Source organism: Palaemon carinicauda, chromosome 16 (assembly GCF_036898095.1).
Source record: "Palaemon carinicauda isolate YSFRI2023 chromosome 16, ASM3689809v2, whole genome shotgun sequence".
Classification (NCBI taxonomy): domain Eukaryota; kingdom Metazoa; phylum Arthropoda; class Malacostraca; order Decapoda; family Palaemonidae; genus Palaemon; species Palaemon carinicauda.
The window spans coordinates 70,709,617-70,730,177 of record NC_090740.1 but is presented as its reverse complement, the minus strand read 5'-3'; the positions used below and the strand labels follow the sequence as shown (position 1 = coordinate 70,730,177).

The 20,561-nt window shown below is 39.5% G+C and overlaps 1 protein-coding gene across 1 annotated transcript in view; it reads right to left on the bottom strand.

The window, feature by feature from the left end:
* Med (Smad/Smad4 homolog Medea) overlaps positions 1–20,561 on the bottom strand; it is a 221,038-nt gene that overhangs the window by 12,613 nt on the left and 187,864 nt on the right. The window contains 3 exon segments of the mRNA XM_068389895.1: positions 1,196–1,328; positions 9,158–9,326; positions 9,567–9,703. Of these exon segments, the coding sequence (XP_068245996.1) occupies positions 1,196–1,328; positions 9,158–9,326; positions 9,567–9,703 (439 nt within the window).

The following is a 20,561-nucleotide window of genomic DNA, read 5'->3' as shown; positions in this document are numbered from 1 at the left end:
GAACGGCACTTCGTAGTATCGGGGGATATTGAGGAAGGAGAGGACTAATTGGTAAGGGACCTCTGGTAGTGGTTCCAACACGCCCAAGTTATTATACCGACACTCTTATTAGAGTGAGTGAGCTGGGTTTATTCCTGGCATTTCATGCAACTTTTTTTCTCTGGTATATTTAGCAGTATTTATACCATAGAAATGGTGCTATAAGGTGCATTTCACTGGGCGACACAAGTCCCTCGCCCAGAAATAGATTTTTCCTTTGTCAAAATCCCTTTATTATACTTCCTATCATAGGAAAAGTGATACAAGTAAAAAAGTACCCGCTGCGGTATGTGTAACCAAGGTTCAAAACCCCTAATCTATCTCATCCTCTCTCTTTGTGGTTCTTGTGTAGTAGTGGCAACATACACTACTGACAAACCGAGAGCCACAATCATTTTATCACCTTTAAACCTAGTGTAATAATTTTTAGACTTTGGTCAGTTTTAGTCCACAAAAATCCTTTGGTGCCATACCCCTGATATTAACGATTCTATTCAAATGAAGCATTGCTGCTCTAACTGGGTATATAAACCTATCTTTGAAGTCTTTTTCAACTATATCAGTCAACAAAGGAAAGGTACAAATCTTGGGTACGTTATTGTAATATAAATTTTTATATCTAAAATCAATAACTAAAGAAAAAGGCAATTTATCATGAACCAAACCAATACTTTTAAATACTATAATGTTCGCAAGTCATTCATTCTCTTTGTCAAGGCTAATGCTACCAGTAATAGGGTTTCGACTCCTAATTCTTACCAATCCATATTGCACCCGGCACAGAAATGCATTTTGAAGGTAAAAACAGAACTTCCTATTTGACCTAAGTACTAAATATATTAAAAGCACAATACACAGACATAAAATTGGGAAGATTGTAAAGCATGTCGTCTTAATTGCCTCGCGTCACAGATGGGAACCATGAACTAAGCCGGAGTGCTTTCACACAGACCATCGACTGTGGTTTCTATCTCCCAGTATGAGTCCAATTCCAAACTGATTGGTAACTTGGAGAGGAGGGATATAGGAAGAGAGAGATAATTTTCTTTTCTATACTTAAGATTGAAAAACTTGCACTTCGTTAATATTAGCCAAGGGACTTGCAGGTAAGATTCATCTAAACAATCTTACTTCCAAACCTAATAAAACCACCAACCTGCAGATATTCCCCCAACAGCTGCAGGACCCTGAATTTGACCAGCAACTGCAGCAGCTTGCGCAGCAGCTGCAGCTTGTGCTGTGGCTGCCTGGGTTTGCATCTGATGATGACATTGTCGAAGATCAAAAACCTGAAAAAATAAGATGTTATAACTAATGTACGATACTTTTCCTTTCCTCTGTGGGAGCCGACATATAAACAGCAATGTTCAACTAAGCATTTGAAACATTCTACAGTAATGCCTCACAACACAAAATTAATTTGTTCTGGAGTGGCTTTTGTAACGTGATCTTTTCATGTTGTGATTCACATTTTACTTGTAAATCCCCTATTTCTTTCCAAACCCTACAAAACACATTAAATCTTATAATAAAGCTACAGTATAACCACAATGAAATACTGTACAGCCAAATACATTTGAACCATTCAATATACCTAAACTAACTGTTAATACCTGTAAATTAAGTAGTTATTAGAACAATGTATTGATAAATGAAAAATAATACAATACATACAGTACAATAATGTACATACACAAAATATACAGTACCATAAGTACTGTACTATTATAGTTGGCCCTACTATAGACTACAGCTACATTTTCTATTGTTTAAACCCATTTTCTTCAACTTTTTCTAATAGACGAATATTTCATTCTCGGCCTGGCTGGCAAATCTCTATTCTTAACATGAAACATTTTTTGCAAAGCGAGTCATAAAAATATTCGCATCTCGTTTCGCAGCGTGAAAATTTCGTGAACAGTTCTTTCGTGAAGAGAGGGGACTATAAAAATTTGTCCTGTATGTTAATCACAAAAATTTTCAAGGCAAAAACCTATATTCTTTACAATATTTCCATATCTTTTAATCAATAGATTGTTGTTAAAAAATCAAGTGCCAAACGTCATTCTTTAAGAAAATTAAAGAATACAACTGTTACCTTAATATAAGGAAGAGGGAAGATTACTCATAATATTGCATTTACCTGGAAGGATAAACTCTCAAAGATAATAGTACAGTAATTTTAGACATAAACAAATTTTCTTTCTGCTTTCAGATAAGTGTAAATAGTCTGCCACAGGATCCTCTGGTAGGTGTATGTACACTTGGAACATCTTATACTAGTAAACAACATACGAGTCCTTGGCAAAACAATATTTTATGTATGTTGTGGCGAAAATTATTTTATTTTTTACTTTCGCCAAACCTCTTCCATTAAGAATGAAAAGCAAATAAATTTCAATGTCATTCAAAGTCTGTTTAATCAGTTATTCTTAGGCACAAAAGTCAAGAGCCTGCTCAGTTGTTTTTTCTGTCCAAAATGCAAGCTAAAAATAATCTTTTAGGACTCCAGGAAAAATTTCTTAAATGGTAGCTATTGCCAATCAAAAATACCCTCAAAATCATAAGGAATCTCATTACTTTATTATAACAAGATACTGGTTACTAAATACTGTACACTGTCACAGTTTCTCAACCATGGGTCCAGGCTAGGGGCCACAGAATACTATCAAGGGGTCCACAGAATGGGGGATTCATACACTACAGTTAATCATGTCATGGCTCAATTACTATTGTGGATAGAAAAACGCTAGGATCTCATTCACTGGGGCTCAGAAAATTGGCCAACAGAAAATGTAATTGAAATTGTCAGGATAATGTAGAAGGATTAAAAGACTAAGGCACTAACAAAAATTTAAATATCAAATGACATGGGCATTAAAAAAATCTATAATCAAATGCCAATGCGAAATGCAACATCTCATCAATGTATGACGACCTATTGAAGCAATGCATTGCATGTCTCCATGACAATGACTGCCATCCAGCTGGATGTATCAACAAATGTATCCAAAATGTTACATTACTGGCATTTTTGAGCTTCATGAGGGAGAATGAATTGAGAGGAGTTCTTGTTTTGCAATGAGATGAGAACAACTGCAGTAATGAATGGGTTTCAAACTCTGGATAACTGTATGAATAATAAGAGAATCAGTTGGACTAATTACAACAATATATACAGTACTGGAGGAGCTGCAACACGACTGGCAGGCATACTGTAAAGGAGTCATTACCTAAATATTAGAAGTTGTTCTTAGTGACATTGCAACTTACTTTTTTATGCACAGAAATGCTGTCTGCAAAGGAAATAGAGTCTGGGTTTTGCAAAATTATGAACACTTCTGTAGAAATTATAAACTTTGTTATAGCAAGGGCTACAAATTCCAGGTTGTTTGCTGCATTCTGCATTTGATATTTTAATTTTTATTAGTGACTAAGTCTTTTAATCCTTCTACATTATCTCTACTTATCCAAACAGGGGTGAAATGGTTGTACCATGGGTGGATCTCATACTTTTATTCAGCCTTTAGGAGAAGCAGTATTCATTCTTCTGAGTAAAGTCTGACCTTGAAGATTTCTTTAATGATGATATCCTTCAGCTGAGCTACCTAGCAAACATATTCAGCACAGCAAATAAGCTGAACAGAAAAAAATCTTTGTACCAAAAAGTTGAGGCTTTCAAAAGAAAGTTCAAATTGTGTGTTCATACTTAGTACGGAATCACTGATATGTTTGAAAATATAAAAGCATTCGTTCAAAAGAGATATTAGTTTCAATGTAGCCAAAGCACAGGTAACTAAATTTCAAAGTAGTTGTTGAAATTTGTCAGCTATTTCCTTGACGTAACTGAGGAACAGGAAGCTTCTTACCAGTTGATAGAAAACCATTTCATTGAGGATACTGACACAAGGCTCCCAGAAACTTATCAGTTGGAATACTTTGAGGAGCTCATTATTTATCTATTGTCTGATGGTACCACAAGAGACTTTATACAGTCATACCTCTTGACACGAAAGAATCTGCTTATGAAATTTTTACGCTGCAAAATGAGATGCGAAAAATCTTACGACTCACAATGCAAAAAATGTTTCGTGGAACGAGAGGAGGTACGGTACAAGAGCCCTACCGTCTCTAAGACTGATTTTAAAATTCGTGCCAGGCCAGCCCGTGAACTCGACACCAATCTCCCGTGCTCCCATTGGTTATCTCCCTGCTTAGATGCTAGTTACAACCATAAGATCCTGCTCTCCTATTGGTCAGCAACTACTGCACTGTATCCCATCCTCCATGTACGCATTGGCATTCCTCAGCCATTTTGTTTCTCGCTATCATATGCATTGACTGTGTACATGTGATTTCACTTTCATGACTATTGTAGTGTATCATGCTGCGATGTTATTTTACTGTATTAGCCAAGGGTCCGAAGAAAGTTTCTGATGTACAGGGAAAAAAAGAGGCTGATACTTTCTGTGTAGACAAAGATGTAAATAATCAAGAAATACAAGGGTCGCATGTGGTTAAGTGCGACCGAGAATGAGTATGGCCGAAATCCGTCTACATTAGGAACAACCCTAAGTCATTTCAGGAAAATTTTAGGGAGAAACATAAGCTTCCTTGGATAGTTTTTTAATAAAGGCCTTCGGTACTGGTAGGCCAAGAGGAAGCTCAAAGTGAACTACAGTACAAAAAGAGATAAAAGTAGCAGTGATTAGGAAAATATGTAACTAAGAAAAAAAAAAAAAAAAAAAAAAAAAGTTTATTGTCCAGTTGTGTTAATATTTTCTCCCATTTGTAATTGTGTTTCCTAAAATTAGGTGTTTAATGTGTTCTGCCATTTGAAAAAGTTTTATAAAGTTGAGTGTTTATGTTTTCTGCCACTCGTTAATGTTTCCTACCATTTGTCATCCTCTTCTACCGCCCCGCTACTTCACTCTCGGACATCATCTCACTCCAAAGGTATTGTTCCACATTTTTGTTACTATATTTTTACTGTTTGCTCTAATTATACATTTTTTTTTACAGGTTACTAAATGTTAGGTTATTACTAAATGATCCAAATTATTGTGAAGTACTGTATTTCATTGAGTCAAGTGAGTTTAGCCTTCTTATAACATTTAATGTGGTGTTTTTGTAGGGCTTGGAACAAATTAAGCTATTTATGTGTAAAAAGAGACATGAAAAAAATCATAGTATGATAGTATGAAGGCCACTACGGAACCAAATAATTTTGTGATGTGCAGCATTACTGTATAATGCAGAGCTAACATAATTACTAGCTGTCAGCATTAAGTATCACATCAAGTTAAACAAATACCATTTGCAAATAATGAAAAGGTTAACAGACTATAAACCAAATCTAATGTGGGAAGATTTTTATATGACCATGTTACTTGTAACAATTTTTCAATTGCTAAATAACAGTTTATCATTTTGAAAGCTTAATATCTTGTTTTCCTAAAAGTGAAGTTTACTTTATTTTCCATTTCATTAATATACATAATTTAAAAAAGAATTGAATCATGTTTGTACAATGAAAACAATTTGAAGATTAACTCCACTTTCGGTGAAAAGAAAACCTTTTACACTTGACTTGTAAGTGTAAATTGACTAAACAGTAATACCTCCATATACTAAATTAATTAATTCCAGAGTGGCTTTCATATCATGATTTTTTCGTATAATGATGACAGAATTACATGTAAATCATCTAATCTGTTCCAAGCCGTACAAAAACACATGATTAAATTTTATAATAATGCTATAACCACAATGAAATACAGGCATATACACATGAAATACTCATTATACCTAACCCAACTGTTAATATCTGTAATTGAAGTAGTTATTAGAACATGATAAAATAATAAATAGAAAATTACACAATATGCACAGTACTGTAGAATACAATACTGTACATATACAAAATATACAGAACTGTACACCTATCAATATCTATATACCAAGGCACTTTCCCTAATTTTGGGGGTAGCCGACATCAAACAAATAAAAAAAAAAAAGGGGACCTTTTCTCTCTACGCTCTTCCCAGCCTGACGAGGGACTCAACCGAGTTTGGCTGGTACTGCTAGGATGCCATAGCCCACCCTCCCCTGTTATCCACCACAGATGAAGCTTCATAACGCTGAATCCCCAACTGCTGCTACCTCCGCAGTCATCCAAGGTGACTGGAGGAAGCAGCAAGGCCTACCGGAACTGCGTCAAAATCGCTCGCCATTCATTCCTATTTCTAGCAAGCTCTCTTGCCTCTCTCACATCTATCCTCCTATCACCCAGAGTTTTCTTCACTCCACCCATCCACCCAAACCTTGGCCTTCCTCTTGTACTTCTCCCATAAACTCTCGCATATCTCACCTTCTTTAGCAGACAGCCATTTTCCATTCTCTCAACATGGCCAAACCACCTCAACACATTCATATCCACTCTAGCTGCTAAATCATTTCTTACACCCGTTCTCACCCTCTCTACTTCGTTCCTAACCCTATCCACTCGAGATACACCAGCCATACTACTTAAACACTTCATCTCTAACACATTCAAATTTCTGTCTCTTCGTCACTTTCATTCCCCACAACTCCGATCCATACATCACAGTTGGTACAATCAATTTCTTATACATAACTCTTTATATTCATGCCTAACCCTCTATTCTTTGCCACTCCCTTCACTGCCCCCAACACTTTGCATCCTTCATTCACTCTCTGACATACATCTGCTTCCACAACAGACCTCAAGTACTTAAACTTATCTACTTCCTCAAGTAACTCTCCATTCAACATGACATTCAATCTCGCACCACCTTCCCTTCTCGTAAATCTCATAACCTTACTCTTACCCACATTAACTCTCACTTCCTTCTCTCACATATCTTTCCAAATTCTCTCACTAATCGCCCAATTACAAAGTGTACTTTATTAAAGTTACCCTTACAGTGGAGACGTACATTTTCTATCAAGCTAACTAAACCGTTTTCTTCAACTGACGCTCATTTTCAACCGTGGCTATTTTTCTTGTTCAGTAATACAATAATACTCATTGGTGGTACTTCAATAAGTAACCTAAAGTTGGCCCTCTTTTATGGCGGGTTCTTTTTTGCGTTTTTTTTTCTCACGGCTAAGAAGAATGCAATACCTATTAAATAAAAAATTCTCATAAAATCATAAAATTCAAGCTGTGCAATTATTTCAAATAGCCCCTGCTCCTTAACACAGGGAGTGCTACGCACTACTACCTATCTCTACAGCTAGCTGGTCCTAGCTCTCTGTACAGAGGTATATCCATTTACTGTTGTAAAAAACTACAGCTATATTTCAAATAAACCGGATTTTGATTAAACAGGGGTTTCACTTAACTGTATCTAATAACAATTCATGTAATATTCACATTTTAGTATCATTTATAATTAAATGCATAGCAAATTATATTCATTGATCATATTCAAATAAGCTGATCAAACCCGCGTACACCGTCGTCAACCTCAAGTTAAGGATCAAATAACTCCCTTATTATCAAGGCCTTCTACCAAAGGATATTTCTCATATTTAATAAAAGAAACCATTATTATTTGATCTATCAATTTCCAAATAGCATACTAATTTCAACAGCTTTATTCAAAATGCTTTTCTCATATTTTATTTACGTGTACTGCGAGTTGATTCCCATAACATTAACCGGAGTTTCATTCCTGTTGCTGATGCACGATGTTTTAAAGTTTTTACTTCTGTAATGCTGGATTATAAAGCTTAGGAAATTATTCATTACAGCTTTGTCAGTGAGCATTCAAGAGAAACTTTGCAAAAGAAACAAAGATTTCATTAAAGAGAGAGAGAGAGAGAGAGAGAGAGACCCCGGACATATGTAGGTGTATGGCTATGCAATCTTTTACCGTGATAGCCTTTTCTTATGTACAGTAAAGTAAACCATTCCATATTCTAAATCAAATTTATTCAATGTGTTATAATGTATAAATTACCCAGCAGTACATGACGGTAAAAATTTACTACCAAATATTTCGGTTATGTACACAGTGATATCCGAAATGGATCACATCAATTCCGATGCGATCTATTTCTGATGTCATAGTATACAATGAAATTCACAGTACACTATTTTATGGTTTGCTTTACCTAGTATTTATAGTGAAATGTAATGTATTTAACAGCGCTGTATGTACAGTTCTGTTCATTGAGTTTTTTTAGTTTAAAAATGTACTTATTGATATGAAATTAAATGTAAATAATCATGAAATTAAAAGGATAAATGTTACGATGTTATCTATTTACCGAAATGTAAGAAATATATATCGCTAATGTGTTTGACATGCATAGTAGCATTATGCGTATATACATACAATACAATTCTGTTCATTGTGTTTTACTTAATTTAAATAATGTACTTATTGATATAAAATTAAACGTAAATAAATGATCATGATATTAAACAGAAGACTGTAACGATCTGTCATTTACCAAAATAAAAGAAAAATACAGTATATCGCTAATGTCTTGATATACGTAGTAGCATTGTGCGTAAGTATATATTGTACATACACAATGCAGTACTGTTCATTGTGATTTTTAACTTAAAAATGTACTTAATAATATAAAACAAGAGAGCAGGATAGTAAGGTGTAACTAGCATCAAGGTAGGGAGATAACCAATGGGAGAGTGGGATGATAAAAGTTTACAGTTTTGCTGAGTGCATATTTTAAAATTATTTTTCGGCGTAGGGTGAATCTCGTTTCGTATCATCAGGGGTTTCTCTTAAGGAGGTGAAAAAATCTTTGAATCTTTTCTTATCACGAATTACAGAAACTACATATCAAGAGGTATATAACTGTATTGAGATCTAATCTCCTACTAAGGGTTCCCCTATAAATGTCAGTGTATGGGGTTCACAAGGCTTAAAAGGTTGAAACTGTGTGTGTACATTATATAAGTATCAGCAATAAGCTAACAAACAGTACGATACTGATTAAATGTCTTAAAAAGGATGGATATTATTTAAAATCCTAAATAAGCCATAATTCACATTTTCCAATGATCTTAAAAAACAATAGCACTATACCTGTTAATGAAAAATTCAACTAATATAGAACTAACCTTAATACATGCAGATGGATATATCTTGTGCACAGCATCACCAGGTGAGCGACCAGCCTCACGATCAAGGTAGTAACTTTGAACGAAGACACTGTGGTCGCTAAGACACCGCAGCCACACATCCCCTTCTCCTCGTAAATCAAGCTGAACCCCTTTACCTATGTGAAGTCTGGTTAGAGAAAGACTGATTTTAGCAATGTACATTATTTCTCTAAAGTTAGGTATAAAAAATCATACATCTTGAAGAATCGATAAATCAATAAATAAATAAAAACCATCATCGTTGCTCTAGACGATGTGTTCAAAATTCATTCCAAATCCTAAAATCTATTATACACTTGTACAATTCATTTTCATTTTCCCTTGTTTCATGGAAAAACTATTGTATAAAAGATCTGGAGTAAATTACCTTGCTCGGTCACTCTGCTCTGTTCTATGAACGTTACTCAAAGCTCCTAAGCAAAACCGATTCCCACCAGATGGGTCCACGTAACCATCAACCGTGACTGCTGGGCAACTTGAAGGTACCTTGAAAGTTTCACCCACCTGAAATACGAATGACAAATTTAGAAGCAATTCATATTTTTTCTAACTATAAAAACCTGAGTTCTTTACAATGGAAATAGATGTTAGCGCAAGCTTGCAAACAGCTATCAAACTTTTAACGAGGGGTCATAAACCATTCTGGTTGTTATCAAAAGAGGACGGCGGAAGTAACTAACGACCCCGCAATCATACCTTTTTCAATTTGATAACAGATGGGACTTTCTCAAGGGGTAAGTGATGCTGAATAAAGTATGTGTAAAGATCTTAGGTTTGTATACTTAGGAAAAATATGTATTACTTCCAAATTCGTCATTTGCTCCTACATGAATACAAACAATTCTCTCTTATCATGGCGACTCACCTCTTAAGTCGGTGGAAGTCTCTTCAAATGACAAACATTCGACCAGAGATTGCTGCATCTGAGCATGATGATGCAAGGGATGAGCATCCTGACACCTTGTAAACCAATGGCTTGACAATACCAGTGGGTTAATGGCCCGTGGCCTGTGATTGACAAGATCTATGTATAATTAACAGGTTTGTGAATCTATACAAACAGGACTAGATGTCCCAACTCCACCTCGTAAGGAGATTGGGAATGTAACGGGAATGTAAAAACATATACCCAATCTACAAGCAACATGGGGTATACCTGCAGTCAAAGAGATCCATCTGAAAGGGTCCTTGGATGTGGTGCCCCAAGGGAGGGGAAGATTGAAGAAAAGAATAAAGCTAGTCGATTCCTTTTCATTCATCCAGACTAAATTCATGACCTTTGTACTTGAATGACTGCTAATATTCTTGAGGTAAGCTAAGGTAGCTAATCAACTCATTGTGCAGTTACAACAGGGCATATCAAAATATGGTCCTGTGTACATTTTGCAGGTAGTGGGTAGTAAAGGTATGTTGACCCTTCCATACCCACATCAGAAGTACAGTAATCCCTCGCCATTTTGTGACTCAATCCTCGCGGATTTTCAAAAATATTCATGAAAAATTAGAAAAAATGGTGCGAAAGTTATGCGGGCGCTAGCAGAAGGAAGGGAGAGTACATTAGAACATCAGGTATCAACATGGAGCTGGTGTGCAACTCAAATTTCACCTCTCTGATTCGCTGGAAATCTTGGTTCCAGAATCTCGCAAGCTGAATGGCCGAGCCGAGCCGCCAAGACGCCTTACCCAGCATCTCTACCTACCGTGCGCCCCACGAAGGGAGACCGCATTCAATTGTTCTCTCTCTCGCTCGTGTTGCTTAGTCTTAGCGCGTGGAACTTTTAGCTGCTTTCTTGTGCTTTTTTAGTGCAAAATAGTGCTTGTGACACCCTTGAAAATGTCTCCTAAACATCTTCTCTAGTGAACCCAAAAAGAGAAAAATGATGACAGTGAACAAGAAAGTGAAATTATTGGACATGCTTAAGGCAAGCAGTAACTATAGGTCTGTTACCCGCATTTACGGAGTGAATAAATCGACAGTTCGCTACATAAAAAAAAAAAAAAAAAAAAAAAAAAAAAAAAAAAAATGAAAATCCGTAATACTGCCACTATGACGTTCTCCAAGGACACTTAAGCGCGTTGTAACTCCTCGAAATAAAACGATTGTGCAAATGGAAAATGCATTATCAATGTGGATATCGGACTGTCGGGAAAAGAAGGTTAGTCTCGATACCAACATGATTCAAACCAAAGCCAAAACCCTGTAAGATAGCCTCTTTCCTGAAGGAAAATAGAACGAAGACGACGAAGGTGATGATGACGACAAAGATGATGACCCTGCCCCACGAGAAAAAAGTGGTTTTGTTGCCAGCAAGGGCTGGTTCGAGAAATTCAAGAGGAGGTTTGGCCTTCGCAGCGTTCCTTTGTATGGGGAGGCCGCCTCGGCAGACCAAGAGCTAGCTCTTCGTTACGTCGAGGAAGAGTTCCCGAAATTAATTAAAGAAGGTGGCTATCTCCCAGAGCAGGTGTTCAATATGGATGAGACTGGCCTCTTCTGGAAGAGGATGCCGTCCAGGACGTTCCTTTACAAGAAAGAAGTGAAGAAGCCAGGGTTCAAGGCCCACAAAGATTGCGTCATTCTCCTCTGTGCTGGAATGACGCGGGCTTCATGCTCAAGCCCGGCTTAATTTACAAGTCCTTGAATCCTCGGGATTTGAAAAGCAAAAACAAAGCCTTGCTGCCCATCTAATGAATGAGTAATATAAAGGCATGGATAACCAAAGCCCTCACACTCGACTGGTTCGTAAACTGCTTTATCCCGCAGGTGAAGCTGTACGTCGCGGAGAATGGGCTGCCCTTTAAGGTCCTCCTCTTGATGGACTGTGCAGGAGGACATGCAATGGATCTCCAATATGACGGGGTCCAAGTGGAGTTCCTGCCCCCCCCTTCCCTTTCCTCATACAACCAATGGATCAGGGGGTCATTCAGGCCTTCAAGGCCCTCTACATGAGGTCCACGATGGTGGGCCTCATCTCCTGCATCGACAAAGGCGATGAGGACTTCAGCCTCAAGAGATGTTGGAGGGAATACAACATTGTGACGTGCCTGACCAACATTCAGAGAGCTCTTAATGTGATGAAAGAGCAAACACTGAATGCAAGTTGGTGAAAATTGTTCCCAGACGTTGTTCATGACTATAAGGGATTTATGCCAGACGAAGTTCACCACTCTGCTGTAGAGAAGGCTGTGAGGCTGGCACAGTTAGTAGTCAACGAAGGTTTCTCTGATATGATGCTGGAAGACATAACTCACTGATCGAGTGCCACTCGGAGCCCTTAACCGACGAGGACCTTGTTGAAATGACAAGATCAGCGAGTGAGGAAGAAGAGGCAGCCGACGTCGGTGATGACGAAGCTGAAGATCGTTGCCTTACCTTGGACAACCTGCAAGAGCTCTGCAACATGGCACGGACTATGTAACAAAGGGCGCAGGAAATCGACAATAATATGGACAGAGCCATAGAATTAGTAACCGTATTGACGGTGTAATGGCATTATACAAGAGCATCTTTGCTCAGATGAAAAAACATCAACAACTTCCCAGCACGATGTTCCTAGTGCGCCGAAAACCTTCTGCAGAAGCATCAGATACTCCTCCCGCTGCCTCTCCGGCCCACCAAGCCCCTATGCCGCCTCCTGCAGTTTCTCCAGCTCTATCGAAAGTTGTCATCGACGATCCACCACCTCTATCAACTGACAATGAGGCTTCACCTGAGGAGCAGTAAAGCTCTCATTAATCTGTGCAGTAAATCATCTTCATCTTCTTCACCTCCATCATACTGCACAGGTGTTTCATCGTAATTTATCAAGATTATCGTCATTGTTAAAGGTGAGTTATGTATAAGAATAAAAGTTTTAAAAACATTTCTATATACGCGTACACTATTTATATCTACATATGTATGTACACGTATACTTACACTCTATTTATATTATTTATACATTATTTTTGTATAAATGTAAATGTACATACAGTATATGTAATGTATTAAATACTGTATTTTTATTACAGTATTTATACAATACAGTACTTTATTTTATGTATAGTGTATAATTTATATTATCAATATTTATTTACATGATTCTTTAATGTTCTAATGATAACATATGCATTTATAGAGTTAATATACACTTATTGTTACATATACATGTACATTACACAAAAAAAATTAACGTATTAAAAAAATAGGGAGGGAACATACTGCGCGGGTTTTCACCTATCGCAGTCGGTTCTGGTCCCCATTAACCGCAATATATGCAGGATTACTGTAATTGCACCACAGTAAAGTTTTTTTATTAATCTGCCCGTGCTGACACGTAAATGCTTGATATATAGGAAAGATATTTGAGTTTGTCTAAATAGCGTCTTACCTCTCTCGCACTACACAAAAAAGCAAATAACCAGGACTGTTGATTCTGAATTTGAGTCTAGCAACGAACTCAAGCATGAAACTGACCGAAACTTGGGCCCATACCTTAGACTGGGCAATGCCATAGGGGAGAACATACGACTCGCTACGGTTTAACGCAGGTTGAAGCAAGAACCATTTCCAGAGTCAGATCACGGTTTGAAGCCCGAACAACTCATAAGTACTCCTTTCTGGGAACAGAATGTTCCAATGTGTCTTATTTCCGACTAAGAGCAAGCCTATTCAGACTCTGCATGAGCACAGACACCATTCACAAGGAGGAAACAACACCCCCATTCAGTCTAAAGATATGGCATGAGGCTGAAGGATAGCTTTTACTGCTGAGACTGAGTAGAATTTTTCCTCGAAGAAAAAAGGTAAGAATTCTGCTAAAGGGGTAGTGTGGTTCCAAGTAAAAAGACCACTATTTCACAATGCTGACCACACAAGATGGCCTAATTTGCCTGGTAGACAGAGGACAAGAACCTCACGAGGTAACCAGACATTTGTTTTGCTTTCAGTTGTGAAAACCCTCTCTCAGTTAGAAGATGCTGGATACTCTCCAGGCAAGAACTCAAAGGGATCTCACTGTTTGATTGTAAATCTAAGCACGTGGTTGATGTACAAAGTCGTGGGGAGAAAGGAAGCTCCCTCGGAACCTCTGTCAGCAGCAAAACAAGATCAGGGTACCATTCTGCATTTAGCTATAACAGGGACATTCACGCCATGGACAGGTAGGTTGCGGCTCTTACCCTGATGAGGAATTCCTCATTGGGCAGAATGGTGGGAGGGTGTAGACATCCCTGCTGTCCCACGGAAGTTGGAAGACTGTCTAAGTTTCATTACGCATACTCTCAGTGACAGTGTCTCTGTGTCTTTGTCTTTGCCTCTTTCCAAAAGTGAACTCTTATTACTGAAGGTAAATTCTCAAGCCCGTTTTAGGTGATTCATGAACACAATGAAATGGCCATGCTTACTAACAATGAAATTCAAATTTTTTGGCTGTTGATCCATGGGATCAACTACATAATCAACTTTATTGTTGATAAGTGTTGCCATGATCAAAGTGAAAATGACATTGCCTGATAATGGGATGGAGAATTTACCTTTTTTCACGATCTTTCTTTCAGATGGCAACAAAACAGTCTAGTAGTAGTGAGAGTGATTATATTACAGACAAAGAAAAACAAGGAAACGTGAAAGCCATTAAAAAGAAAAGGAAATTCGAACAAAAGTTTTTGGACACTTGGTTGACGAGTCCTGCTTTTAAACCATGGTTAAAAAAAGACAGTGGTGGGAAAACATGTTCCCTTTTGTGAAATATGCAGTGTTAAACTTTCGTGTGCTAAAACTTCATTAATTCGTCATAGTGAAACCAAGACCCATAATGATAATGCGAAAAGAAGTGCAAGGTTGGCAAAGTCTCAGCCCAGCATCAGTGGTTATATGGGTTCATCAATGGATGCAGCAGCAAAAATGGAAATTAAGATATGTAGCTTCATTGCTGAATATAATTTGGCAATCAGCATGTGTGAAAATTTCCTACCTTTCCTTCGAGATTTGTTTCCAGCAGATGAAGTTTTGAAAAAGGTAACGTTAGGAAAGCAAAAAGCTACCAATATCATCAGACAAGTGCTTGGTTTTCACTTTTTGAGAGAAAATACAGAGAAATTTCAGCAACATAGGTTTACAATTGTCATAGATGAAACAACTGACAAGTCAACTACATCACAATCAGCAATATTGGGAACTTTTTTTGATGCAAATTCTTTTGAAATGAAATGTGTTTTTGTAGACCTGATTGAATTGTCCAAAGGTAAAGCTGATACTATCTTTGGTAAAATTAAGGAGTGCATGACATCCTGAAACATCACAATGACAAATATGATAGGATTTTGTGCTGATACATGTAATGTCATGTTTGGTAAACATCATTCTGTTTCTCAATTATTCATCAAAGACTATCCTTGGATTTTACCTGTTGAATGTTCATGTCATCTGATATATTTATGTTCATCTTATGCTTCACAGAAATTACCAAAATCTTTGGAGGACCTTTGTAGGAATATTTATTCTCACTTCCACATGTCATCTCAGAGAATAGAAGCCTTTCGAGAATTTAAAGATTTTTTCCAGGTTGAAAAACATAAAATTTTGAGAGTAGGTAGAACAAGATGGTTATCTTTGAAAATATGTGTGGATCGCATTTTAGAGCAATATGAACCGTTGAAACTTTATTTCACTCAAGTAGGATTCGAAGACCCCACGCACACCAATGATAGTATTTTGAAAAGCTTGAATAAATTCACTGTAGCTTATTTAGAGTTTTTATTGTTCAACCTCGGAAGGCTTGCAGCATTCAATTTGTTATTTCAGTGAAATGCCTCTGTTGCATCAACTTAAAAAAGAACTAACTACTCTCATTATGAATAAGTGTTCCGATTTTATGGAACTTAGCTATGGTACAGATATTAAGAATATTGATCCAAGTAATGAAAAGTACCATGTACCCTTAAAGAAGGTTTATCTTGTCCTAAAGGCATTGCTACAATTCAGAGTATAGCAACAGAAATGGGAGATGATGATGATCACAATATGGTTGCGTTGTTTTACAATTTTCTTGTCGAATGTGTTAAACAAATTCAAGGAGATTTGACAAAGTTGAATATTTTGACTTTTTATCCTGCTTGTACCCTGAAGTTGCTTACAATTTGACTGTACCGAGTTTAACATCCATAGTGACAAGATTCCCATATCTGAGTGAGGACATTTATCCCCAGGAACTTGATTTGGAATGGCGACAGCAAGCCATCCTAACCTTGGTGCCAATATGAACTTCATGGATTACTGGCATGTCATATTTAATGAAAAAAATGTCACAGGATCTCATACATACTAGGAGTTAAGAAAGTTCATTAGCATTCTTTTATCATTTCCGTATTCTAATGCATCGGTTGAGAGGATGTTCAGCCATTTACAACTGATAAAAGATGACCATCGATCAGCTCTTAAGCAACAAAGTCTGATAGGACTTCTTACTGCAAAACTAACTCTAAAGGCCATGTAAAAAACTCGTAGAGGAAGCTATGACCCTCCAAAAGCCATGATCAGCCTGCACCACTAAATGAAAACTAATGAAGATGATGAAGAAACTCGACAACTACGAAATCTGTTTCTTGAATCCTTGAAACAACAGTAATGGTTTGCTAAATCAAGATTCTGGTGACTAGCTTCTGATTATCTCTCCTCCTCCTCCAAAAAGATCATCAATTTGCCAGTAATTAGTCCTGCTGAAATCAGAACAAATCTTTTGTAGTTCTGTACTACTATTTAAGAATCTATTGTGTTAACATTATGAATGAGAATTAGAATCACTTTAAATATCTCGTACCTCAACCTAAAGGCTTTGTATTGTTATTATTGTTATTATTATTATTATTATTATAATTTAATTTCTTGTCCAATTTCTCGATTCTTCGGACAATTCTTTTTTCAGGATTGCTACATTCAGCTAGCAAGTTGGCGAAGCTCATCAGGGTGAAGGATACAAATCAGGTTAAGGCTGGATGTAATTAATACAAGTACAAGTATTACTCGAAAATTACAACAGGTAAAGTCAGGAGTGGGTTGCGACGCGTTTCGGAACAGCTTGCTCCGTCTTCAGGCGAGAAGTGAGGCTCTGGCTAGATCTGGGTCCTTATATATCCCGGCTCTGGTTCGTAGATATGGGCCTCGAATTTTGATTGGTCGAGCGGAGGTTGTAAGTTCGGGTGGCAGATGTACGACGAGCTCGGCTCGGCCTCCCAGGCTGGGAGGTAGGAAGGAATCCTGGATCCTGATTGGTCAGGACGCGCGCCGAGCCAGCCAAAAAGTCAGGCAGGCTCCTCTCTCGCTCAGTGGACTGGGCTGAGAGAGGTATCCGAGCTCCTTGATTGGCTGAGGCGCGCGCCGAGACGGGCTCAAAGTCAGTCAGCCCATTTCTACACTCAGCAGGCTGAAATTCCGGGCCATGTTCGCCGCCAAAATCAGCATTCGGCCAGACAATTTCTCCATTTGTAGGGGTGTCAGGATCGTGTTGTCATCATTCTGGGGGTCTTGTTCTTGGTTCCTAGCGTTGGTATGTCGACAGGATGGTAGGAGGAACATTTCTCGAGTCTTATTCAACGCTGGTTTCTCGTTCTGGATTAACAAAGCTTCCAAAATTCGTAAGCGCCTGCTGTCCGTGGCGCTGCCGATAATTTTGGTATTGGCGACGATGTCTGCCCGGCTAATTTGGGAGTTATGTCGCTGTAGAGCATGATTTCTGATAGCACCTTGCTGAACGTGGCACGAGATCCTCTTCGAAAGTTTCATGGTAGTCATACCTATGTATTTGCCAGGGCATCCTCGGACTGGGCATTGGTAAGAGTAGACTACATTTGTCTTCAGAGGGTCGTTCTCAGGGGGCGCTGGATTGTTCCTCATGATCAAGTTGCGGGTTTTTTCAGTCTGGTAGTAGATGATGAGTTTCACTTTCGTGGTCTCATCAGTGGGTGAAACGTTGTTATTGATGATGTCTTTAATGGCCTTCTCATCCCGCTGATATTCGGCGTGCATGAGGCCTTTGTAGTAAAGTTTGATGTCTCTAAATCCGTTGGTGGAGGTGTCGGACCTATCTGTATTTCTGTCGGACCCCTGGCTGGCGCTGTCGGACCCTTCCACCAAAGGGGACCCATACCACTTATCTATAACTGTCCTCACTTCACGCTGGACTTGCTTGTTGCTGTAGCCGTTGTTGATAAGGACCTGTGTGACCCTTTCCAGCTCCTTGTGGGTGTCAGTCCATGTCAAGCAGTGAGACAAGGCCCTGCGTACAAAGGCCTTGATGGTCGAGGCCCTGTAGCGCTCTTGTGGGCATGGGGAGTGGACGATGTAGAGGGGACTGGTTCCGAGATGACTACCTAAGCGATAGAGGGCACAGGGGTGCCTTCTTCTTCGGAGTCAGGAGCCTCTGTAGGTTCCTCTTCTCGACATTCGGCAATCTGGGTCCTCTCGGTGGTATCCGACACCTCTGACATCCCTTCATCATCGTCGAGGTGGATGTCCTTAAGTGCGTCCAAAACGTCTGGGTCGACCATCAGTTGGACGCAGGGGATCTCAGGTTTGGGGATGAGAGCATCCGCAGATGCCTTAAGAAAGAGCATAGCTCTCATCTTCTCGCTGGGGAGATAGGGCCCCGTGGCGTTCTTTTGAAAAACACGCACCCACTTGTGTAGTTTCTCACGAGCAATGTCCCTTGACTCCGCAGACTGGGGAGCCTCGAACGCCTCGTTGAGCTGGCCCTTGCAGACTGTGCAAACCTGCGGGTCCCAGTACCTCAGAGATCCCTGGGTGACGGAGCAGCTGGCGTGGGGTTGGCACACCAGGTGGCCGTAGAAGTCATGGCGCCGAACGCTGCAGAAGGCGCTCTCACACTGGATGTACTCCTCCTGTAAAGAAGAAAGGGGTACATGAGTATGTGGAAGTCTATAATGATGGACTTAAAGTAATACTAGATTAGTCTTAATGTAATTTCAATTACAGTATAAGATTCCTTTCCAAGTGCAAGCTTAGGATAGGTAAACTGGAAATGAAGCAGGAAAGACATATACTTGTGAATCCCGCCCAGCCAATTGCCATGACCTTACATCATTACTAACTCTAGGGCTTTCGTTCAGGTAAGCCCTATGGGGGAAACTATCCCGTAGGGATAGAGTAGCATAGCTAGTACTTCCAATGGGGTATTAGTAGTGGTGAAAGGGAGAGAGCTGAGATCATTCAGCATAGTGAAAAGGGGAAATAATTATACCCAATTTAGATAGGTCCCACCAAGGGACTGCGCATGGATGCACAGAGTATGCTAGAAAATTATCTATTGCATAACTATAGACCATAGTTTTCTGTCTAGGGTATGTACTATACCACAGATTTACTGGCTACTGTATACAGCCATACAACAAACACTGCCGGCGCACTGGCGGCAGGGTTAGAGAAAGATGACAGCCCACTGTCGTAATATGAATTAGGTGGAGCCGGCAGCCTGCCGGAGCATCAGAGGTACGCCGGGCGCGGCGGGTCTCTGATTGAGGGTAACCCATTCCAGCCATCAGTCTATGTGGCGGGGAAAGGGAGACGACCTCAAATATTGATGGCAGATCGCCGACATGTTGGCGACCGCTTGCAGCCGGCAGGCAACCGGCTGAAGGTACTCCTACCCTGTCATCGATCTTTGAGACTGAGAAGAAACCTAGGCTGTGCTGTCGGCTGTTGCCGGCAGAGTTGTGCGACAGTAGACCAGCACTTAATTGAGAGAGAGAGAAAGCAAAGAGGAAGGAAGAGGGAAGGGCAGCAGCTCACTACCCTAACCTCGCCTTCCTCGAGGAGGGCTCAAATGTAAGGAAGAACATTATGATCAGGCTTCTATCCAGCTGCAACTCAGCCGGCGGTCAGCAGGGCTGCGGGTGGCGATCCAAGGGAGGACCGAAGAACACTAAGATAGCAGGGAGGTCTCCCGCTGGCAGACCGACCTGTCGTTATGCCATCCCATAGTTCAACTATGTGCGGGAAGCTAAACGGCTTGGTCTAGCAGGCGAAAAGACCGGGCCGACCCCCAACTCGCCAGCACTCAGTGAGTTGTAGGACGGTGGACAGGGGTGTGATGGCTAGGCCATCACTAAAGGACAGAGGGGGAGGGGAAAGGGTCCTGTGAAGGGGTGTGGGGGTTAGTGAGAGCCTTCCCCAACACCTTAAAGGGCACCATCCCAGATATAGGAAGAATACATTCTCCAGCCTAGGGTGGGTAAGTACAGTAAGAGAACGGCATGGCCGTGCCGTCCCAAACTATAAAGAAATAGAATCCTAGAGCCTGCCTAACCTAGGCTAGGGAAAGCGTATGCCCTAGCCTGGAAAAGGTAGGCGCAGGACAAGTCGCTAGGCCAC